At 34.1% G+C, this 26196-nt stretch overlaps 1 protein-coding gene across 8 annotated transcripts in view; it reads left to right on the forward strand.

The window, feature by feature from the left end:
• The window catches only part of LOC130903796 (uncharacterized), a 50279-nt gene that overhangs the window by 6169 nt on the left and 17914 nt on the right, over positions 1–26196 (forward strand). For 2 of the 8 annotated variants that reach the window (XM_057816128.1, XM_057816124.1), the window contains exons 2-6: positions 4632–4689; positions 7599–7710; positions 11776–11935; positions 13784–13931; positions 24718–24852. In XM_057816128.1, the coding sequence (XP_057672111.1) occupies positions 7599–7710; positions 11776–11935; positions 13784–13931; positions 24718–24852 (555 nt within the window). In that variant the 5' untranslated portion in view covers positions 4632–4689. Of the gene's footprint in view, positions 1–4631; positions 4690–7598; positions 7711–8347; positions 8450–10654; positions 10748–11775; positions 11936–13330; positions 13435–13783; positions 13932–22124; positions 22451–24717; positions 24853–26196 lie in introns of those variants that run through there. The other 6 variants (XM_057816125.1, XM_057816126.1, XM_057816129.1 and 3 more) reach the window with 6 other exon arrangements.

Consider the following 26196-nt stretch of genomic DNA (forward strand, 5'->3'; position numbering starts at 1 on the left):
AGGTGTTGAATCACACGATCTAGGCGGCCAATTGACGGGCTCCAAACTGTTAACCGAAGACGCCGTGTGGCATGTAGCATCGTCTTGTTGGAACCACAAGCATGTCCACTTTGGACAAGAAAAATCGTTAATTATCACACGGTAGCGCATTAACAATAACGTCGCTTTTGAAGATGATGCCACCGGCCCATAATCCACACCAATCAGTGACTTTTTCGGATGCATTGGTAGCTTTTGCAATGCTTCTGACTGGTAAAACAGTTTTTCGATAAAAAAGTGGATCTCCCTTCAATTTTGCCAGCACCCATTCGCCAAATGTTGTGGGAGATCTTGTGGGTTCAATTTTTGCACCAGCCGTATCTTATAAGGTTTTACACCCGAACCCATTCGCGAAATTTTGCGTGTTGGTGGTTTAATGTCCAATAGTGTAAACTGGATCACAAGCTTCCGAACAGTTCCTTCAGTCTGCCTCCCAAACTGCACAAAAATTGGAAGAAGTGCTCGATGCACTCTCTCAACCGATTTTGATAGTAAAATCCAATAATTTCCAAGCGTTGTTTGGTCGTGAGATTCATGATTAAGTTATAGACCAAAATGAACAAGTTTGACCATGACAAAAGACACCTTTCACGCTTGATCTGTCAAAAACGGTGCTGCCAAAAAGATACCAGCAAAAAAGGTGAAGGTGAACGGCTCTTATAGACTATTATCCAATACTTTCAACACTCTATTCATTAGAATCGAAATCGATCAGTAACAAACGAAAGCAGATGTATGTTGAGGATTGCTTGGATTTTTCAAAATCATGATATGAAACTTTGAAGGAAATTCAATCATAAACGAGACTCCTTTTTGGAAAAACATTGTTTATCTTGAAATAGAACTTTAAGAGTCCTTAGATCTGAATGCCGTGTTCTAATCCTAATTGAACACTCGTTAAAAAGTTCATCAGAATAATATTTAATTGAACATTGAAATACCAAAAAGGTTTTATATTCTGATATAACCACTAAGGTCTTTTGATTGGAAAAAAGAAAACAATAACCACCGGTTATTGGGTTTTTTTAGTTCGATTCCCAAGCAAACTCTAAGCATGCTCTACTGATCAGAAACTTGGATAGTTTAGAGCCTGCAGGTAGACGTGGTTCATGAATACAGAACGTCTATTTTTCCTTTGGAAAAGTGCTACCAAGGACGTTTTTCTCTAACACTACAACCTAAAGAAATTCGAGATCAATATGAACACAAATCTCCACGCGGTAGACACCAATCGAACTAGAAAGAACATAACAGTCCCACCTCTTCTTGAAACGAGTATTTGGTCGATAAGATGTATAAATAGGACAAGAACGAACACCTTCCTGTCGTTTTTTTTTCAGTACAGTAGGCCGTCACAAACCGTGAAACAAGATCATTATTTGTTAAAAGCAAAAAAGTAACAAGGCACTAAACTAAATTCACTTCAGACGCTTTTCATTTGAATTTCGATGACAATGGTTAATTGATGACGAAGTAAATTTAATCACGTGAAAAAACAATCATGTTGTCGTTAATAAATTGATTTTATTTGAGGAACTAGTGGAAAAATTTGATAATATAGCCCCTATGAACTTCCATAGCTGAGTCCTTCTGATGCATTTTAGCCCATCGAAGTTCCATAGCTGAGTCCTTCCGATGCATCTTAGACCATCGAACTTCTATAGCTGAGTCCTTCTGATGCATCTTAGCCCATCGAAGTTCCATAGTTGAGTCCTTTTGATGCATACAACTTTAATCTGCTTCGAAAAGCTAATTTCGGCTCGAATCTAGTGAAATTACATGGATTATTGGACACTCACCGATGATGTGATACAGGCACTTGAGCGTGGGAAAATTTCAGACACCGCGGGAAGGTTCATCATCACGTAGACTGCTCTATGTATGCCGAGTGTTTCCAATCATCTGTTTAAAGACTGTTGAGACACTTTTGGCTTCAACGAGAATAGGTTTTGGATCCTTTGGTGCGTTTGTTGATCCCAATATGGCGTTGTTACTCAAGTGACCGGGCGTCCAAACGAACTGGATGTCGCTTTCATCGTCATCACGATGAAAAAAGCGAAATACCTTCATTTTATTAAATACAACTCATAGAAAATTTAAGAGATAACAATTTATGGGTTTGGTTCCGAAAGATCGTTCTAAAAACTAGCAAAAACAACTAAGGTTTTCCAAAAAAATGAGCAAATGTTCAATATTATATAAAATATTGATCAAAAATTTATAGAAAAATAATCTAAGAATGAGTGCATTTTTGGTATTAGGTTATAAAATAATTAAAAAATTGCGTATTTTGAATTTTCCACACAAAAGCACTTTAATTTAAGAATGTTTAGGTTAGGATAAGTTAGATTAGGTTATGTTGGGTTTTGTTAGGTTAGGTAAGGTTAAGTTAGGTTAAGAGACTATGACTATAATCGCATTGATGAGAAAGAATTAACTCTTGATACTGTCTTTATACCTGTAAATATGCGCTCGAAGCACCGTGCGCTTGATGCACGCATTCCTTCAATTCTTGCGCTAATGCAATCGACCAGACATTTAGGACCGAAAAATTGTCCGTTATTAACATTAATAACGTTTTTGCAGATATTCTTGACTTAACTTTGTGAATTTCGGATAGTTTAGTTGTGCGTTTAACAGTTTTTGAGATACAGCGTTTCACTGTAAAGACCCAACCGGTACATCTCCGTCATTTATGTCAATTATCGAATATGTTTTTAAAAATTTCAAGTAGGAGTGAGAAAGTTAAAGTTTTCCTTATTAGGAAACTTCTAATCGCATCGTTCTTGTGATATTAACCAACATACATAGTAATTAAACTCCTACTATAAAGTATATATCATTCACGAACAAATATTATTTATATTCTCGTATATATATATATATATATATATATATATATATATATATATATACATTGTTAAATGTTCGAGTAATTTTTTTAATTAAAAAAACCGTTAATTTATTATTATTTGTATCTAATATCAATCAACTAACTTTGGCATAGTTTTAGATACTGTATAATGAATGAGAGAGTACCAAAATAATAAAGTATTCGTCATCCATAAGCGTATCAATTCTTTTAGTAAACAGTTGAAGTTTTCCAACAATTATAAATGTCCTTCGGTTATTACTAATGACAATAAAAGGTTCTAAATTAAATTTTTCAAAAAAATATCATTTAGAAATGGATTTTTCCGTACTTGTATGACTTCTCCCCTCCGCGAACGATAAATTTGAAAGTGCACATGCGATCGGATAATTTACAACGTCATTCGAACCTAAATCAAATTATGACTAATAGAATAAAAGACTGCATTTGATACACTCAATATGTAGACCAAAATTGATTCTGATCTTCCGAATGAAGTTGAAGTTGAAATAAGCAAGTACGAGGGTTGTGTAAAAAGTTTCCAATATTTCCAACCATTCCAATTGACAGTTACAGAACTTTCGTTAAGCTCGTTTTACAATTTGTATCCGTCAAATTCATCGGGATATTTTGGCCGATTCTAATTTTTTGTACGAGATTCCTATTTTAGAGGTTAAACGGCTACGAGGTATCATAATGAAGTTTCAAGAATTCGTTGAAGATTTAGTATTATCTATATGGTCGACGTTAGTTGTTATTTGCCCACCCGATACATTAAAAAACATTTTCAAATCATTTTATTGCCCTACGTAATCGATTAAATACTTTCTCTCGATGTCAACAAGCTGGTTACAAAAAAACATGCGTTAACTCAAAAGAAAACATAATCGCAGTGTTCGAAATGAATAATAATTATTATTATGTTATTCTAATCAGGATTCAATAAATTGCTGTCGGAAATAGACTAATCGAATCGTAATTGCTTGCATCTTGATATGATACGAGGGTTAAACATGAATTTTAATTAAATTTTTCTATGTCATAGTTTTGGTAAACGGCTACTGTCAAAATTTCGATTGGATTCGACTCGTAGTTCTGTAATCCAGCAACACGCCACTCCACGCTATGCGACGGTTCACGTGGTACATTCTTGTGTACACATATGTTAACACGTCACGTGACTACACGCTCATTCTATTCTATAATTTTAAACAGGAAAATTAGAGCATTAGAGCACTTCCCATGCTCCATGGCTATCTCTATATTGTGCACAATTTCTATTAACAACTTTTGTTGTATTTCGAGTCAATTTTTAATACAAATCGAATACGATTAAACTTTTCCATATTCCATAGATTGGCATATAAAGGTAATGGACGGGCGTTTATACATTTTAACACGCGTAGGTTACATTTTGATTTGTGGCGTGGCGTGGGGTGGCATGCTAAGTATATACGCATACAATTGAATTAAAAGGAAAAACATTCTAAAGCAGTATTGGACATTGTTTAAACATACATGGATTCACTAGTACATACCGGAGATTTAAGAAACAATCAAAACATAAATTTCCACTACGAAAATGTATTTTTAAGATTAAAGATGTTGGAGTATAGCTAGTGTATCGAATTTTATTGAAATATCCACTTTTGTAGATTAATTATTTATCGAAATCTCCTCGTATATACAATTTTTCGATAAAAATTGTTTTCTTTTACAGATACCACGATGGAAGTTCGGTTTTACGAAAAAGATTAAAAAATCATCAAGGAGTTACAGTGAGTATATGCAACTAAATTGAAAAAGTCAACGAACGAATATCCCGCGCGGGCCGTTCCCGGATTCCCACCCCCATTTATTTCGAAACGATTCAAGTTCAAGGACATCAGACGCGCGTTTCACCCAAACTACTATCAAGTGGTCACATAGGCGTTTCCGGATAAAATATTCTAACGTTCTAAAGTTAAATACATCTCCGTGTAAGCTCCTGCTTGGTATACTAATTCTAGAACATTGTAGAAACTTTTTAAATATCTATTAGTAGAAAATTTCCGTCTTGAAACCTCTGACCAGTTATAGTTAACTTCTGGAACATAGTTCGTACTGAATACACTGTTTAAACTACCACTACACCAACACTCACGATTACACTGTCCGATGCGCGTTTCGATAACCAAGTTATCGTCTTTAGAGACTGAAGGTAAACGGAACAAAATCCACGAAGTTAGAGTTTCCGTTGCATTAAGTTATAACCGGTGCCGTTAGATGGCGTGTAGTTGTGTACCCGTTCGGGAAAGTTTTAGTGCGTTTGAATCTACTTAAAAACACCTTGTCGTATCAATTACCAAGCCTGAATAATTGTAGATATTAATCTGTTTTATTCAATCGTTCAGTACCGATCAAGAAACTTGGCTTGTTCGACGGATGTATACCAGGGTCTCTTGGCCTCTTAAACCCTTCGAGTTATAAAGTCCTGGATGAAGGAGGGTTCGAAGTCGAAGTAATCTTATGATCCGGGGACGTTAAGCCCTGAGACGTCTCGGCAGTCTTGACCTTCTTCAGAGCTTCGACATCGATAGAGATCGATGCATTTGGAGTTGAGGTTTTCGTGGATCCTATTTGTTCAAAGTTGTCGAGGGTAGAGGTGGATTTGTCGTGGTCGTTGCTTTTGCTGGACTTTCGCCAGGTTACCCGAAGTCTGATCAGGGCTTCCACCTTGGATTAAGCCCATAAAATTAGGCGTCCTTTGCATTAGCGTCTTAGGAGGGAGGTTCAACGGATCCGTGTAGGAGAGATTCTATCTGATTTTTTTCGGTTTTGTTGGATGCTTCATATAATTCTAGAACATTGTAGAAACTTCTTAAATTAACGGTGGAAAATTTCTGCACGTATGCGGTAGTGTATCTAATTCATTCCTAGGACATTCACGAGGGTCAACAGATCATTATAGTTGTTTATTTTCGCACTAAAAAAACTATAAATAAAAACTTTTGTATTCTGCTCTCAATTCGTTGACCCTATAATATGACGACTATAAACTTATTTCCCGCTACAATAATTTCACTCCCCACCTCTGATTATCATCCAGACTCTATTATTGAGTTATCCTTAGAGATTTTTTGTTTGGAATCGTTCGCAAATCTGCTTTTCTCCCAGCCGAGGTCGAGATCGATACAGCGTGTACGACCTCAACCCCGTAGATCCATGACCTTGCTTCCATGACGTTCGGGGATGTATTTAGATAAAAAAATATATTTCTGCGAATTATCAAGATTTTTCTCAAAGATAATGAACAGAATTGTTTGTTTATATATGAATTTACGTCATTCTCGAATAATTCACAAGGGCTGTACCAAAAGTAAGGTTCCTAATAAACCACAGCTTAGAGAGAAGGTGTTAGGTTAAGTCCGACAACAATGTCTTGCGCTGTGGACGTGTGAGATTCGAGCAATAAAGCGGTTTTTCCACGCAAGATAATGGCTTTACTTGAAGATTTATTCGTGAACTTGTGAACGTATTCCTGAATCTTCCCATGGCAAAATTGAAAGAACTTAAGCAGAAACTGGATCCGCCAGATGCCAGAAGCTCGTCCGAAGCTTCATTGCCAGAAAGTCAAACGCAATCGGCAGGAAAGGTTTTGTGTGTTTTGGTATCAGAACAAGTTACTTGACAGATATTGTCAAACATTGACCAAACTTGGTAAAAAATACTTCGGAGCACTGAATACCAATCCAATTTCAAACTCTTTAGCTCTGATTCAATTTTTATAAATATTTATCGAGTCTGACACCACTTGGACTTGGTTATACTGTGGTCCCAGAAGTACTTGGTCCGACCTAGAGGTGTTTAAATGAGGCCGTACGACCTGCGAAGACCAAAATGGCAATGGTCGAACTAATGAGGTGACGACGATTGAAAGTGCGCTAGTAGGTATTTAAAAAAGTGAGGTACATTGGAAATTTGGACATGGGAAAGCTGTGTGCAAGATGGGTGTCACGTTTCCATCGAGTCTTTGGCATGGTTTCAAAGAAATAAAGCCACGGATGGATCGTGGATCCATCACTTTACATCCGAATCAAAATATGGACTGAAAAAGGAAAAATCGGCTTCAAAGACAGTTCCATCTGCAGGCAAGGTCATGGCATTGGGTTTTTGGGATGTGCGTGTGATAATTTTCATTGAGGAAAAAAAGTAAAAACCATGAATGACGAGTATTATGCAACGTTTGAGCGTAGAAATCAAGCAAAAACAGCCGTGTTGGTGTTGTTTCATCAAGACAATGCACCAATGGCCAAAATTGATGATTTAAAAGTTTGAATTGCTACTTCAGGCACCCTATTCGCAGATTCAGCCCCCTTGGATTGTTTTCTGTTCCCGGACATGAAAAAATGGTGGTTAATGAAGCTTGAAGATTCTTATTAAAAAAATTTTAGCTAAAAGGCGATTGCGTTGAAGAATAAATAAATTTTTTACAAAATTTTTGTGTTTTCTTTGTTGGACCAGGTACTTCTGGGACTAACCTCGAACCTCTGCTAAATATTTCTCATGCAAATGAAAATTGAGCGTTGTCGTGATGGAAAAGCTCAATTGCGGACGCTTTATTGCAATTTATTCATATCCATGGTGAATTTTTTGCTTTACCATTACCAATATTTCAATGGTAAACTACGTTTTATTTGAATTCTAGATGTCATCGGCAGCTGTCGGGACACACTCTGGGGCGAGTCCCCTGAGTTTAATGTCTTGCGTTCGAGATTCATCACCTCTCCAAGATTTCGATTCCGATACGGAAAAAAATGGTGAGTAATTAGAGAAAAAACAGTCGATAATTTTGGACTAAATCCTGCCCTACATTCTCACAAGTATTTTAAAATCGAATGCAAACTTTGTAAATTATATTCTGGTCATATCTGTGCTATTTCTAATTATAAAATTGGATGTTTTCCAATTTAAATTATTCATGAGAATTTTTGCTTATTGTCGTATACTCTGGGTACGTCACGAAATTGTACAAGGTGATACATAAACGCACATAATAATCATTCAATTACGAATGGTGAGTCGTACAAAAAATTGTATGATCTACAACTTTTGTTTGATATATTTTCACGATAAAATTCACCGTTTCCAAGAAAAATGAGGAAAAAAGAACTTGATTTCGTACGTTTGGATAAAAATTTTTGATATTTCGTTTATAATGGTGTCAATCTTGACTGCGAAGACAGCTTCTCATCAATACATTGTACGTTCCCTTAAATATAGAGGGCATTGTTGTAGTTTTTGTGTAAAAATGTGAACTATTTTTTTGGTAATAACATAAAAATAATCCGGTGGTTGTTAATCGGAAAGATTACGACAGTAAACTGATAAAAATGCACTGAATGATCTGATATCATATTTATCTCGAAATTACTGATATTTTTGAACAATTTAAACAGTTTTTAACAAAGCGGTGAACGCGGAAAAGTTTAAAAAAAATGCGTTTGATAAGATCAATCAGCAGCTACGAAGTCAGTACTGATTACGCATATTATAATGGTATGTTATTTTTTTTAGACCTTTACATCATTATTTTTTCTCAATATAACCTTGTCCAGCATCAAACAGATGAGAATATAGATAAATGACGGTATAATTAAACTTATCACATTTGGTAGACAGTCGACGCCCTGCTCAGAATGAGATTTTTGTATCGGTAAATTCCAATTATTAGAGCCTGAGTGATTTTTTAAACGAGTATATATTTTTCATTTATACTCGAGGAACTTTAGAGCCTAGTATTTCCGAAACCAAGGCTATTACCAATGTCCTGATATTTTTCATTATACAATGGTCCTTTAAGAACATCTCGTTCAAATTTCAGCTCAATATTCCAATTATTAGAGCCTGGGTGATTTTTTAAACGAGCATATGTTTTTCATTCATACTTGGACAACTTTATAGCCTCGTATTTCCGAAACCACGGCTATTACCAATGTCCTGATTTTTTTCATTATACAATGGTCCTTTAAGAAAATCTGGTTCAAATTTCAGCTCAATATTTCAATTATTAGAGCCTGAGTGATTTATCAAACAAGCATATGTTTTTCATTCATACTTGAGTAACTTTAGAGCCTCGTATTTCCAAAACCACAACTATTAGCAATGTCCTGATTTTTTTCATTATACAATGGTCCTTTAAGAACATCTCGTTCAAATTTCAGCTCAATATTCCAATTATTAGAGCCTGGGTGATTTTTTAAACGAGCATATGTTTTTCATTCATACTTGGACAACTTTATAGCCTCGTATTTCCGAAACCACGGCTATTACCAATGTCCTGATTTTTTTCATTATACAATGGTCCTTTAAGAAAATCTGGTTCAAATTTCAGCTCAATATTTCAATTATTAGAGCCTGAGTGATTTATCAAACAAGCATATGTTTTTCATTCATACTTGAGTAACTTTAGAGCCTCGTATTTCCAAAACCACAACTATTAGCAATGTCCTGATTTTTTTCATTATACAATGGTCCTTTAAGAACATCTCGTTCAAATTTCAGCTCAATATTTCAATTATTAGAGCCTGAGTGATTTATCAAACAAGCATATGTTTTTCATTCATACTTGAGTAACTTTAGAGCCTCGTATTTCCAAAACCACAACTATTAGCAATGTCCTGATTTTTTTCATTATACAATGGTCCTTTAAGAACATCTCGTTCAAATTTCAGCTCAATATTTCAATTATTAGAGCCTGAGTGATTTATCAAACAAGCATATGTTTTTCATTCATACTTGAGTAACTTTAGAGCCTCGTATTTCCAAAACCACAACTATTAGCAATGTCCTGATTTTTTTCATTATACAATGGTCCTTTAAGAACATCTCGTTCAAATTTCAGCTCAATATTTCAATTATTAGAGCCCGAGTGATTTATCAAACAAGCATATGTTTTTCATTCATACTTGAGCAACTTTAGAGCCTCGTATTTCCAAAACCACAACTATTAGCAATGTCCTGTTTTTTTTTTATTATACGATGGTCCTTTAAGAACATCTCGTTCAAATTTCAGCTGAATATTCCTATTATTAGAGCCTAAGTGATTTTTCAAACAAGGATATGTTTTTCATTCATACTTGAGCAACTTTAAAGCCTCGTACTTCTAAAACAATGATCCCATGGACAAAAATTCAAAAATATTTTCTTCTCTATACTCGATCAACTTAAAATTTTCATATGTCTATAATTCTAAAGCAGGAAAGTGTAATTTCAAATGTTGTCATTATTTAACAGATGGCGCTAGTATAATTAACAAAAAATAAATATTTTTTGTATAAAATGATAATTCAATAAAGAAATTCCATAACTTGATATCCATTCTATAATAATTAATCATTCGATTTAGTATAATTTGAATATACATTAATCATTTATGCGACATCTATTGTAGTTTTCAAGGAATAATAGTAGAGTATAATACAGTTTAATACAATTTAAATATTTTGATACTTTGTGGTGATAACAGAACTAGAGGGCGCTAGAAATAAATTGTGGATATTCCACTTCTAGCGTCATTTCTTCTATTTTACTGCGGATATACCGTACTATTAGTAGTACTTTACCACATGAATAATTTCGTCAGCGTATCGGAAAATTCATTGTTCAAAAAGTAAACAATAAAAAAAGCATCATCCCACGCTACTTGCCCAACTGAACCGCGTGTCCGCCACATCCATGTGTCCCCTTAGAGTCGAAGCTTGGTGTTTGTTGTGTCGATATGGGAAACAGAAAATACTCGCTAGCTAAATCGAGATACAGTTGTACGTGTTGTTTTATGTTTTTAATAATGAAATCGTGAGTACATAAACATTAAATCAAAGGGTATTATATAAAGAAAATAAATACGTTTAGTTTTGTTATACAGTGTGTCCCACGACGAGTTAAAACCATCTGTGCCGGAAGTCGATTGTAACTTTTATTTCAAATGAAACACCCTGTATATTCATATATTTTTGAAATCTACGTAAAATTTTAGTATAATTTTATCTGATAACTTTATTCGAAAAATGCATAATTTTTGAGTTATTAATTTTTTTATGGTGATTATTTTCTTTGTTTTTGGCCATGTTTCTAATGTCATCTGTCAAAATTTTACGAAAATATGACAGATGGATTCATTCTAATAAATTACAGAGCTGTGATTATTCACAGTTTTTCTATATAGTTTTCGTCATACTTTTGCCGCCTCTTTGGAAACTTTCGCGTGCCTTTTTCCTGAAAACCTCGTGTCTTTTTCAATTAACTAAATAAATAATTATCGCATGGCGCCAAATCGGGACTATAAGGAGGATGTTTCCTAACCCAATTCGTTCGAAGTATTCATCGTAAGCATGCGGTCTGGCGTAGACAGGTTTCAACGTCTATTTTAGTAGGATAGTGCGCCAGTTTCAACTGGCACGTCTTCCCCCACTCCAAGTCTCGTTTGTGGCGAATATTCGGTGCGATAACTTTTCTACTTCCACTTCAAACCGCTGTAGGAAAATCTTGTGTGAATTTCAGATCAAAATTCAGAAGTTTTGGCACTCATGTGACTGAAACTTGGCGGTAACCATGAATTATTAGCATTATCTGTGATGCCTTTCTTCTTCACGATATTTACATTCTACATCAAGTTTCCCGTATTTCTTCTTATTTATCGATGTCTTTTTTGTATTTAGCCTCGTCATTTCTGTCTGCCAACCAAACTTAGTTTCTATCAAACACAATCATTTCTTTCTAGTTACCTCAATAGTTTCTTTTTTTTTATTATTGCCCTGGTTTCCAATTAGTTATCCTTAAACTGATTATTCTTCACTATAAGCAAGATTTTCCTTTTGTCGCAGTGACGTCAAAAAGGAAATTTTGGAACCCGATAAGATGGTTTAAAAGGAAACATAAAACCAGCGATGAAGTCGTTGTCGTGGAAGTTACGGAATTGGGCAAGGACGCTCTACGTAGCAGGTCTACCAGCGAGCTTTCCGTCACCGAGGAAGAAAGAAGACGGTAAGTAATTAATTTAAACAAACTCTTTGCATAGACCTCCTAGAAGTGGATGCCTTTCGGCGATCTTGTTGCAAGGGCTCTAATATCGTCCAGGATCTTCGAAAAGGCCTTTGAGCGATCTTTTGATTCGAGGGAACAAAAAAAAAGTCTAGTGGTGCGTGATCTGGGCTGTAGGTTAGCTGGGGTGACTGTGAACTTGTTTTTTTTTGACAAGTTGTCGAGCTTGAAGGAGGCAGAATGAGCAGGCGCATAGTCATCAAGAATTCTTGATCTCCCCTCTGTCTTTATCTTCCCGTTCCCTATAGGAATTTTGAAAGCTAAAGCTAGATCAATATTGGGCAGTTGTAGCCTTCAGTATCCACTTTTTTTTATTCCAAACCATTTGTTAGTTGTATTAAAAGCTATTTTCAAATAGCGAAAGATATAGCCTTCAAGGCCGTTTGGCCATTGGTGAAAATCTAAAGAGCAGTTTCTACTCAAACGCTCATAAGCACATAAGTTTATTGCTACCAATTCTGCCTTAAAACTAGTATTTTCTTGTGGTATAAAGTTCCAAAATTGCCCAGTCCAACTCTTAAAACTAGTTTCGAACCATCTGATCACCAGAAAGATGCATTTCGGGATTGCGAAAGATCTTTATTGACCCATGATTAGCGATTGGGATGTCTACGTCCATCGTGCTAAGCATTTGGTTATTGCTTTCCAGCTTTAAAAATTCAAGAATCCTTTGATGACCTGTCAGACAATCTGGATTTAATTTTTTTATATGAATTAGCCTCTCTTTGTTTCTATAAAGTGAATGAGAGGCAGTTTTACAACCAACATCTTCACCATTCCACCACCCATGGTCTCACCATAACATTTCTCATTTGATTATGAATAGGGTATGAAGTTGATGGTCCCAGAAGTACCTGGGTTGACCTTGAGATGGTGTTGGTAGAGGTTGTACGAGGCCATTGAAAATTTGTACATGAGAAAGTGTTTGCTCAAAATGGAACAAAAACAGATGTTTCCATCGAGTTTTTGGCATGGTTCCTAAGAAATAAAGCCACGGATGGATCGTGGGTCCATCACTTTACATCGGAATGGACTGAAAAGGAAAAATTGGCTTCAAAGATCGTTCCATATGCAGGGAAGGTCACGGAGTTGGTTTTTTGGGATGCGCGTGGGATAATTTTCATTGACCATCTTGAAAAAGAAAAGCTATCAACGTTTGAGCAAATAAATCAACCAAAAACTACCGCATTTGCGTTTTTTTTTTCTAATTTGAGTCTTTGTGGTACTTTCTCTTTATAGATAATTGCAAGTTAAAAAAAAAAACAAATTTAAACAGTATGATATTGATAAATATTATCAGTTAATATCTATAAGATAAACCACATTCGATTATCGATGACATAATCAATTTTCTTTCTATTTGTTTCTCATTTTTATACGATTGAATATTCTGAATATCTGTGCTACTTTGTTTTCCTTGAAATTGTGAATGATTTAATAAGGTAATTATGAACCACTACACTGCCCTACACGTTATTTGTACCAATATTTTCTATAATACTACCACTGCTTAAATAACAGACACAAAGCCCTCCAACAATATGTTTTTCAAATCGTTTTTTTAGTTTATAGTTGAGTTTTAAAGTAAATTTTTCAACGATCAAAATGGCCGATCATTCATTCAGCAGTTGCGAAATATTTTCTGCTAAATTTTGCAACAGGAGACAAAGCCAGAACTTTTTCTGAGAATATTTCTTTGGGTTTACAAAATATTGATGTTTTCTTTGTTTTGTGGTGTTTTCTGTCGAAACTTTTAGGATTAAACAGTTTAATATTTTCTTTTTGTGATAGATCCTCGACGTCTATGCACCCGGGACTTAGTCTGTCCCATGATAGCGTATTCCATTCGCCAAATTCCGGATCAGATATGGAATTAGACGCAGCGCAAAGATCGTCGTCGCAATCGATATCTCAACCACCCTTGGATATTAGATTACAGGTAAGCTTCAAAATTTTATCGAAAAATTTTTATCAGGTTATGCTGGTCATCGAAGAAATTAAATTTCGGACGCACTCCATCGGCAGATCTAAGTTACCAGGAGGAAGAGTACGATCGTGCAGGCCAGTGATCACCATTTGTTTCGAGTATTGGGATCCCCGCCTCTAGGAGCTCTTCGTCGATATATCTTCGATCAGAGACTCATTAACAACGAAATAGGTTCAGTTCAAGTCTAGAATGAACAAATCCCTCCTCTGATCATCTTTTTCCTTTTTTTTCGATCATTTAAGTGTTATAGACCTCAAACTGATCCGTGAATAAAAGTTTCAAGTCCATACCGAACCTCAACCCTCCAATCGTAACTACCAGTCTTTTGGAAACGTCGAAGTGCATGGTGAATGGTAGACTTCGCTACCTCAAGCGGCATCAGCTCTGTATATGTCTTCTTTTGAAATAACCATGATTATGGAGCGAAATAAAAAATTCCACGTCTATTGATGATAGAAAAGGCTTAATTGAAACACCCGATTACTAACAATAAGTTTTCAATCCAAAAAAATTAAAGTGTAAGTTTTTTTGCTGTGTATTTCCAAATCCTATCGACAAATACAGATTTCTTATTGTAGAGATAAAAAATATTTCGGATAACCCTCGTATATAGTTACCATTTATTTATATCTACGTAATGTTCAAGATTTTCTTTGTGTCGACTGATTTATCTAAAAGAATGTTATCAAACAAAACAGGATGGATTTCAATGACACATAACTGTGGTTTTGATTTCATTCTTACAAATCTTGGCTGGTGAATGAAATATTCGTTATAATCCACGACCTTAAATTACTATGGCCTTTTTTTATTATAAAAAAAAACTCTAAAAGAACTAGTCGCCACAAAATCGCTTGTTGGGTGTTGAGATTAAAAAACTTAGAGACTTATTTGTAACCAAAGAGCTATAAGCTCCCCAACAACTTCTAATTCTCTATAAGAATCAGATTCGTCGATATTTGGAATGAGGCTCGTACATTTGGAGCTCGGATCTCAAGCATATCCTTAGGTTGCTCAATTCAATACAGAACAGAGCAATTCGGCGAATCAGAGTTGACCAGAAACTTGGACAACTTAGATCATAGAAGAAAGGTCGCTCTTCCGCCTGCAGACGCCCAGAACGTCAAATGCAAGCTTGTGGAATCAGCTGATTATGTCCGTGATTCTATGAACTAGGTCGATGATTTAGTGGAATGATGCTCCTTTCCTCTATTATATGTTTTAGTCTCTTAAGTAGCAATTTTTCTCACAATTTCGAAATAACTGACAGTTAACAGATGGGTTCGTAGAATGTAACATCCTCGGGAGGTTTATCTGGCTTAGGTATGATAATAACCTCTGCATCTTTTCATGGAAGTTGCTTCAGTGATGAGGTCAAATCCACGAGCTTTTTCCCATTCTTTTTACATAAGGAAACATAGGATGGTGATAGAGTTAATCCTACTCCAACAAAAGTCCTTGAATTTATTTTGGATCTTCTCTCTTTGGAGGTTACGATATAAATTGAACTTTAAGGACGGTATAGGTGTTTGTTCAAACATTTTGATGAGTAATGACCAAAAGGCATCATTGTCAGTTAACAAACTAAAAAACAGTGAATGTTGGACTCGAAGACCTTTATACTGAATTATAGCATCACTTGATATATAAAAAACTGGAAAGGGAGCAATATTCTACGGAAGAACAGATATTTGTTAATTTTAAAACACGCTACCATCTTCCAATGAGGTAGACGTTTAAAAATGATGTCCTTATTCATAACATTCGAACTAGTAATCCTTTGGATTGGCGTTGTGTGCAAAACAGTACATAGTGAGTTAAAACTGCAGGATCCAGCTCGTTTGGGAACCTGGTTGTCGAGCGACGAAGAGACTGGAATCAGCAAAACTACTAACGAGCTCAGAACTCATTCTTGGTGTAGCTTTAACGTCTATGAGAAATTTGCTCAGACAAGATGAGACACAAACAGTTGGGTCTTCTGCTTATGCTGGTCATCGAAGAAATTAAATTCCGGACGCCCTCCATCGGCAGATCTAAGTCACCAAAAGGAAGAGGACGATCATGCAGGCCAGTGATCACCATTTGTTCCGAGTATTGGGATCACCGCCTCTAGGAGCTCTTCGTCGATGTATCTTCGAGCAGGCAGTGACTGATTATCTACGAAATCAGTTCAGTTCAAGTCTAGAATGAACAAATCCCTCCCCTGATAATCTCTTTCCTTTTTTCTCGGTCATTTAAGTGTTATAAACCTAATCAAACTTATCCGTGAATAAAACAGTAACTTTAACTTTGTCTATGACGTGGATTAAACTAACAGCGGTGTCCCGACTTTTGGTGATGAAACACCACATCGAGTGGTTTTCCGAATGTTTGTCCAAAATCGGTTGTTTTGTCAAAAAACATCAAAAAACATGAGATTGTCAAAACTTTGTTCGCGTTGGAGCAACTCGAATTTGGTCGTCGAGCAAAGAAGAGATTGGGATCAGCAAAACTACCAACGAGCTCATAACTCATTCTTGGTGTAGCTGTAACTTCTCTGAGAAGTTTGCTCGTAAGAGAGTCGTTAAAGAGACAGATGGAAACGCCTGGTATGAGACAAGATGAGGCACAAACAGTTGGGTCTTCTGCTTTCCTTGCCAAGAAGCAGTTTCCATGTTGTAGGCATCATGGATGATTTGGAATGCAGCTATTGCTTGGAGAATGGAGAGGAAATTGCTTACAATGTCTTCGTTCAGGTCTTGTAGTTTGACCAAATTGTGGTTTATGGAAATTGATAGTTTTAACCTTTCGATCTACTGTCTTGATTATGAATCACTCAAAGTTAAATATCGAATTGAATATAACGACGATTTACGTGTTTGTGTCTACAGATTTTTACACTCTGTACTATGATGGTAAAAATTGATTTCATTTATTAGATACACTCCCTTATTCAATATATATATTGAAAAAAAAAACGGCATTTTTTTATTGTTCAATGCCACGTACAATGATTCACACTTTACGTAATTTTTTTTATAGTGACCTCTGATTAACTTGACACAAAAATAATCATCTGTTGTTGGTCGTTTAGTAGGCCTCTCCTAGAAATAAAATTTAATTGAGTTGGTTCGATATAAATTCGTGAAATTGTTGGGATTTTAGAGGGATTCAAGAGGCCGGTTAAGGGTTGTGATATATACAGGGCTAAAACTATCTGTATCTGGCAGAATACTTATAGTAAAATCATGAAAATTTCTACGTTTCGGTTTTCGGATACGAACTTTTTAAATAAAATATTTTCAAAGATGACCGACTTCCGGTTCTACTGGAAGATGACTATAACTTTGTTATTTTAAATAGAACACCCTGTATATTAATACACTTTTGAAATCTGCGTAAAATTTTGGTATACTTTTGTTTGAAAACTTTTTTTAAAAAATGCATACTTTCTGAGTTATTAATTTTTATCTAAGAAATTTGACCGTTGCAGACCGTTACAAATTATTTTTTTAGGTGAATACCCTTAAAAATATGAGAATGATTTTTATTCGGTTGCTTTTAGCAAAATCAGACGTATTTGAATTTATGTTGAAAATTTTTTTATTTTATATAGGGTGTGTATAAAAAGTGTTCAAAGTTTAACTTCATAAATATCAAATTTCTTTATTTTTTTAAATAGAACCACCCGGTTTTTTCTATTTTAATGCATTCAGGAGTAAAAAATAAAGCAAATTCATGTATACTATACCTAAACCTTACCGTTATCCAGATATTACATGTTTTCTCTAAATTTTTAGAGATGCAGATGTGCTTTAAATTTGTTTAAATGTTTAAACAATGTGGCATCTTCAAACTACAGTTGTATTTTTCTACCACCATATCTAGATTAGGCCAGGAACTTAACTAAAAGCATCTCTAACGAATTTGACTGTATCATCTGCGCTTGTTTATAACAAATAAAAAAACTGGACTTTTTCCACAAGATCGACTTCGATGAAATCAAATATGTTGAATTCAGTCGACTGTGGCATTTTATATAGTACAAGCCATATGTTTCAAAGAAATATTAATAGATATTGAAGGTCAGTCGTGTCGGAAATTCTAACACAGCTAAATGAAATATTTCCATTCATATTTATTATCAAACGAAAATAACGATGATAAGATGTGGGTAATTTCTAATGCATTACCCTGTAGTAAACTAAATACGTCAAATATACAGTCGTGAGCGGATAAATCGAATCAAGTCGCACGCTCTAGCAAAAAAATCTCTAGCTTACATTCTTTTTTTGATTTTAGCCTCTCAAAGTTAGCTTTCTAATGATTTATGTTGTTATTGGGCTAATTTTTTTTGGTAAAGAACTTCTTTTGCCCTAATAACAGTTTTCAATCTCTTTTCCATGGATTGAATAAAACTTTTTTCGATCTTGTTCAATGCTTCTTCAGTGAGCGCCGTTTTGAGGTCCAATTTCACGGCTTGTGCAGGATTTCTAGACTTAACTCTTTGTCCAAGTTCATCCCATAAATGCTCGATAGGATTTATGGGTTCGCCGATAATCCCCCCGCTCTACCGCTATTTCAATAAAAATCTCGGTTTTTGGTTCCCCAAAATTTCCAGGAACCTCTTCCAAATGCCACATTAGTTCTTATACAATACTACGCGAATCTTTCCCGAGGTCTTCTGTAGGGCTACAGTTACGTGTCCTCTGGCAAATCATAGACGGGTTGCTCGGTGGGTTGGGGTTAATTCGGGGCCAGTAGCTGGCTTGTTTGGCTCTAGATTAGATGCATTAAGTCTTCTTCTGATTGTCCAGCCACCTCTCGCATTTATCCGAGCTCTTGTTGGACTTGAACAACAACTGTTTTGTTTAATTTTCAATTAAATAACTTGTTCAAGTGAAAATTATTCAACATTTCAAAGGGTACCTACCCCTCCTTTGGTTTGAAAATGGGACAAAAAACTTTGTGATTGTGATCAAATTTTACCCAAAGGGTTTTTTGATATGAGAATTCCAAAAAAGGTAAAAAGGATTCCGGAAAATCATACTTCCGATTTAAAAACTAATATTTTGAATGTTTTTGAGTATATAAACCCATTTTAATATGAAAATTTTGAGGTTAGGAAAAAATGCTTGTAGACCAATCTGTAGCGCTGTTCATTTTTTTACCGCAGTTTTCTCAAATTCCTCATAATTTTCGAGATATTCGCGTTTCAACATTTTTTTGAGTGTATAAAACTATTTTAAGGTGAAAATTTTGAGGTTAGGAATACCTGGGATACTTTTTTTGTGAAGAATTTTGTACTCTACATTTTTTCTTACCGCATTTTTTTTCGAATTCCTCATAGTTTTCGAGTTATTCGCGTTTCAAAATTTTTTTGATTATAAATCCATTTTAAGGTGAAAAAGTTGAGGTTAGGAACAAATACCTACAATACTTTTTTGTAGAGAATTTTTTACTCTACATTTTTTGTTACGGAAGTGTTTTTCGAATTCCTCATAGTTTTCGAGTTATTCGCGTTTCAAAATTTTTTTGAATATAAAGTCCCAAAGTTTCGAAAATCCATGCCCATAATTTTGTTAAGAGCTGCTATACTTATTCAGAATCCCAAAACCTTACAGAAGAAAATCAAAACCGCCAAATTTAATTTAAGGTTTTAGCTTAAAATCGCCTAATTTGACTGTACTATATAGTGGAAAACTCCTTAAAGACCTTAAACAACCGTCTGTTTCCTGAGCAATTCCAAGAATCTTCACACATTTATTACAATGAGTTCGCTTATAGATTCTATTACTTGCTCTAAAGCAGTTGCATTATAAATATATAATTCAATGTAAGCAGAAAAAAAGATTTATTTGCGAAAATAACTGATTAATAAAAATAAATCTATTTTTTAATCCACATACCGTACCGTATTAATATCACAAATACTTATCACAACTCCCGGGGTTTTATAAAATCTCTAAAACGTCTAATTTTGATCGATAGCTACGGTATTCGATTTCAATCACGAGTTATTTGAATGATATTCAATTATTCCAACTATGTCGATGGTAATTAACAACGAGATTAATTTAAAATTTTATTTTAACATGATATCCACTTTTTATAGCAACCTTGCTCGATTTATTCACCACAGTCAGTGTATGTTGACATTATAAAAAATGCATGTCGTAGCGGCAAGAATTTAAACAGCAACGGTCATAATTTAATAACGGGTTATAATGACAATGTTGCCATATTGTTTTCAATGAAGGCAGTTGTGCGTATTTTCCATAAATATGTTTATTTTCATCAATTTTCAAAAATTGTAATAATAGATGACTATTCATCTTTGGCATTTAAAAAAACATGTTTTTTTTCTATGAAGTATCCAAATGATATTTAATTTTTTTTCATATATATAATTAGGTAAATAATCAAAATTATCATTCGATTATAATTCAATAAACATCTACAATATGAACAGTATTTAATGTCAGGCCCTTTTTACGCTTTAAATACGGTTTTTTTGTAATATTAAAAATTTTACAGAAACGTTTATAATTTAATAGAATTATAATTTAAAGCCGACAACGCTGTACTCTATGCCAGCTGTTATTTCGTGACCGTGGCTGTTTAGAGTGGAATTATGATATCACGTTCAAACAATGTTGCCATACTTTAATAATAATAAGGAAATTAAAGAAATTCTTTAAACGGATATACAAAGTGTCTCATAATTGGACCAAAAAACATAAAACTACGTACAGTATGAAAAATTTTTATTCTAAATAAAAGTGGAATGATTTTTTAAAAATGACACCATCCAAATATGTTCTTAAACGATGACTAAAATTTTTCATCTACTGCGTGTCAAGTAAGCTCTGTAACACTCGGTTTCTGGTCAATTGAATGCGAGTTTGTTTCGCAGATTCTAGTCTTAAGGTAACCTGTTAATAAATGTCCATTGGACTCAGTTCTAGACTTCGTGAGAGCCAAACTCAGTATTATTTGAGTATATATTAAAATCTAAAAAATTTGTAACTTTTGTGAAAAATATATCGATAATCATCACGTTCTAAAGTGACAATAACCGAGCGACAATGTTCGTTCTCAAAAAACTGTGACTTCATGACTTTATAAGGACCTTTGATGTTTCCAGTCCAGTAGAGACAATTTTGCATGTTGAAGAAGAAGATCAGAGAATAACACGTTGAAATTTAATCCCAGACTTGTCTCACGAATCTTTTTCCATTCTCTTTGTTTTTAAAACAATATAAGAATCTAATTTGCCATTAATCCGAATTGTCAAAATAAGGAAACAAAAGTCTGGGGCAAGAGTGGGCTAAATCTGGCGAATAGGATGTATGAGATAGCAACAACACTTTCTTCTTAATCAAAGGCGGTTGTTTTGGCTTTATTTCTTAGCTCAAACGTTGCATATCTTCAAGATGGTCAATGGAACTTGCAGATGGAACGGTCTTTGCCTTCTTTGGAGACGGTCCTCCCTTTTCAGTCCATTATTTTGATTCGGATGTAAAGTGATGAACCCACGATCCATCCGTGGCTTTATTTCTTTAAAACCATGCCAAAAACTCGATGGAAACGTCTTCACGACGCTGTTTTTGTTCCATTTTGAACAAACGCGGCATCCATCTTGCACACAGCTTTCTCATGTCCAAATTTTCAGTTAATTTGCGATGTAGCGCACTTTTTGAAATGACTACTGGCACGCTTTATAGTCGACGATCATCCAATGGATTTTGTTCAATATTTCTGGAGTTGTCGCCTCATTTGATCGATAACTGTGATGCTGGTCCTTGCAGGTCGTACGGCCTCGTTTAAACTCTGTTATCCGATATTTTTTAAACGCAATATTTTGCGTTTTCCATTCGCATATTTGTGTTTTTTTAGTAATCAAACTCGCTGTGTTTATTGTTGTATAAAATATCAGTTTGTATTTGTATTAATGTCAAAATTATAGTTGAAAACCTGATATTTACGTAATTGGATCCATTCACGACAAATTATTTAGAATACGTAATGTCCCCCTTTCTTGGTTCGTCTTGTAGTTGCAAGTTACCTCTACCATCTCGATGTATAATTAATCCAATCGTCTTATATCGGGTTTCAGTTTGGAACATTCAAAGTAATACCATTTGCTTTTACATAACCGGCCGGAATATGTCAGTAGCCGTTCGACCTTTTGCGAGTGACCATAACTATCTTTCTCTTTTATACACGCGTATTTTACTATCGCCATCTTTTTTTTTCTTTCGCGTACTTCTGGTGTCATTTTTTTTATATTCTAACCGAATGGAATTTCCTTGAGGAAGTTGACTAAAGTGCGGTTTGTACACGTTGATATTAAAAATATTAAAATTGTGATTTAATTTGATTAAAAATGATGTAGTGGAATGAAAGTTTTGAGTGAATTGAGCGGTGCTGGTGGTAGATGTTGGGGAAGGGCGACTGATCCTGCTATGAATATTCTCAGAAGGATATGGGTAAGTTCTACGTCCAATTTTAAATAATACCAAAATAAAAAAACGAATTTTTGATTATTTACGTTATATACGTTACGCGGAGGCGATTAAGAAAGCCCAAAATATGAAAATAGGGGGCAAAATTAATTTTTTTTGCATTTTCCAACTTAAAAAAAACAAATTTGGTACACTGTATGAGTGGGGTATTCATTAATACTAAGCAGAAAGCGACCGAACCATTATGAAGGGTTAATTTGGGGTAAAATTAAAATTTCAACTTTTTTAGTGAAAAACAATCGATACGAGTGTTAATTCGTTCAATTTTATCGAATTAATTTGACGTTGTACGCATCAACATGGAAGTGACTTGTAATGTGTGATTTTTGAAGACTTGTATTTTTATAATTTTAAAATTAACATTTTTGTATAGTATCTTTGAAACCAAAATATATATATATATATATATATATATATATATATATATATATATAAAAACTACTATAGTTGAGTCACTAAAAAATATTTGTGTTTCGTGAAAAAACAACTTTTTCTTTGGTTATTTCGAAAAACCATATTTGAAAATATTTAATGGTTAATTTACGTTTTGAATTTTCAAAATTTTCAAATATCAACTTTTTTAGAAACATTTCTATAGAATACTAAATGATTTTGATCATTTTACTTCACTTTTCTCATAAATATACACATTTTTCATTAATTTTCGAAAAATTAGGGGCATTTTTTAGAAAAGTAGTTTTATCATGTTTTTTCCCAAAATTTTTTTATACAACCATAAATGAAACAAAAATCAGCGTATAAGACACAAATTTGGAATTCCTCCAAAATTTAAAAGGCAAAATGTAGGTTTGGGTGTTTTTAGACGTACTATATTAGCGACATCTAGTGCGATTGCTTGTTAACTAAATTTTTTAGGTGTAGTCCTTAGTGATTGTGGGAGGTTTTTGATTAGGGATTCAGGGAGATTAATTTTTGAGAGTTGGGGACACTACGATTATCAAACATACTACGAGAATGGCTAAAATCTAAGGGTTTTTACTGACTAACTATTCCCAGATTCAGCCTACTCGGATTATTTTCTGTTCCCAGAAAAAAACACGCCTTAGTGGTCAAAGATTTTGATGAGATGGATGAGTCTTATTAAAAAAAGGGTATCGTACTTATTGAAAATCGCTGGGAAAAATGTATGGAGCTAAAAGGAGAAAAGTTTTGTGTTTTCTTTGTTGGGCCTGCTACTTCTGGAACCATCCTCGTATATTAAACTCTACTTTTTGTAGAGCTTTTTGTCAGGTGACCGATTTAATGAGACAATCACAAATAATGGAAAGAAAGAAAGAAATCAATTGACTTTCGTTTTGTTTTCTCGTCCAGTATTTTCTCCAGATCTGATTCGCAGTGACTACTGGTTGCTATTAAAACAAAAACAAATATGAAAATTAATTTATAGCAAAATATTGAAGAAATAAAAAAATCCTGGCTATTCTTATAGAATGAATCGATTGAACAAATACCATAAATATATTTCTATCGTTCATTTGTTAAACAATAAACAAAAGCAACTTATTTTCAAGGAAATATTACAAATGTTTTAAATGGAAGTGGTTTCATCACATTCGTCATTAATTTCGTATAAACATTACATCATCAGAAAGCTAGAGTTTGGGTAATTTGAGACATTTATTATATCGAGTTTGTTGACTTTCAAAAAATTGAATTCGTAATATGTTTACAGTTTTTTTCATTACCACTAACAGTTATATTGAATTAACAACAATTTTAGTGAAAAAAAACATTCATATTTTTTAATAAAATCCTTAATTATTCAAACGGTGCATAGCAATTGCATAGAACTGTAACCCCTTGCATCTCTCTAACTTCAATCTATTTGGTGACATTTTTGATGATGTTGCTGGTTATATTAATTTTCGACTGGTATTGTATATTGCAATTGAAAAAAAAAATGTTCAAAAACTTACCTGGGAATATTTGTTATCCCAAAAATATACTCGATCTCCCCTAATAAATAATAAACACATTAACATCGTGACACGTAAATTCACGTGCTGTCATGGTTCTCTCGTTACATACCCTACACACTCATATAACGTGACGACACGTAACATCATGTAATATTAATCAATGGAACCAGTAATGAAGAATTTAAATTAGGGGAAACAGGGGCAATCTGATTATTTGGTAGAAAATAGTCGAAAGTTTTTAGAAAAATATTGAAAAAATAATATTTAGAATATTAAAATTGATTGTTACAGAACGAACTTACTGAAATTTTGAGAAAAAGGACGATTCCAGGGGATACTAGTGAGGACGATGAAGGTTTACCACACAGTTCATGTAACTCGCCAACTGCCTCCGATGGACTTCATATTGAAAAGACTGCGATTAAAGTAAGTTGACGAAATGACATATCATTTATCCATGTTGCGTATATACGAGGGTTAAAGCAAATGTTATAATCGATAAAAACGATTTCAAACTTAACAGTCACTTGAAGTTGCTGTATTTTTTAACAAACATTTTTTTATTTTTGAAAAAATAACACTATTCGATTCGGAATTGTCACTACTCGTGGTTTTGTCTTAATAAAAAAAAAACGTTAGTCCAACTTTCAGGTTTATAATATACCCCACAAAAGACAAAAATAATAGAAAAAAAATCGTGGTTTTGAACATTTTTTTCACATTTTCATTTGTTTTTAAGTTCGAAAAACGTACTTAACCGACTCATTTCTTCTTTTATATCGCTGATATCCATTTTCAATGTTATTATCATCGTATTTTTCCATTTCACCTCGTATATTCATTTAATTAAGACAAAGCAGTAGAAAAAATTATGTACATTGTTTATTATTATCAAATTCTTCTTTTTATTTTAATTCATTGTTTATTTGTGGGTGATTCTGCACTTTCGCGCCACAATTTTAATCTTAAAATTGTTTCGAGGGTTTCTACATTAGTTTTGATCTTTTATAACAATAAGCTCTACAGAATAATACTAATTTGGAGTGGTGGAAAGTCTCGTGTATATTACATTTGCCAATAAAAGTTCGATTTTTTCCCATTTCGATCGATGTATCTCCAAAACATATCATTTGATCTCATAAACCGCTTCTTCAGATGTAGACAAAAGTCGATCTCGTAATTTATTTTTTATCTGTAGGTGCCAAACATGGCCTATACGGCGGATGACCCATTTATTCGATGTTTTGACTGTTAAAAACCTTTTTTGTTTGAACTGATGTGTGATAACTCGCATTTTCATGGCGGAGAATGATTCGTCTTCTACGATTTTCTGGCGAACAACTTCAAGTGTAGCAACAAGCGACCATTTACTTTAAAGCATTTCTTCATACAAATCGATACAGTGTTGATGTTTTTTGCCACTACAGCCGTTTCGGACGACTTTTATCATTGTAGCGAGTGCGATCATTATCGGGATGGTGCTCAATCACCAAACTTGATCGCTATTCGTTTAATCCACGTCGAAACTCAATTATTAGCACTCGTACAACACGTTCTGAGTACGTTCACCATTCAAAATGTTGCCGTGTCTCAAAACTTGAGTAGTATCTCAACTCAAATCTATTTCAATCGCTCAAACTTGAAGTATTTTTTGTTTGAAAAAATTCTCTTCAGTCACAATAATTAATAATAATAATTTTCGTGTGAAACTAAATGTTTTAAATTTGGTATTTAATATGTTTAAGTTTAATTTTTCTTCGAGTCGATTTT

Source organism: Diorhabda carinulata, chromosome 2, assembly GCF_026250575.1.
Source record: "Diorhabda carinulata isolate Delta chromosome 2, icDioCari1.1, whole genome shotgun sequence".
Classification (NCBI taxonomy): domain Eukaryota; kingdom Metazoa; phylum Arthropoda; class Insecta; order Coleoptera; family Chrysomelidae; genus Diorhabda; species Diorhabda carinulata.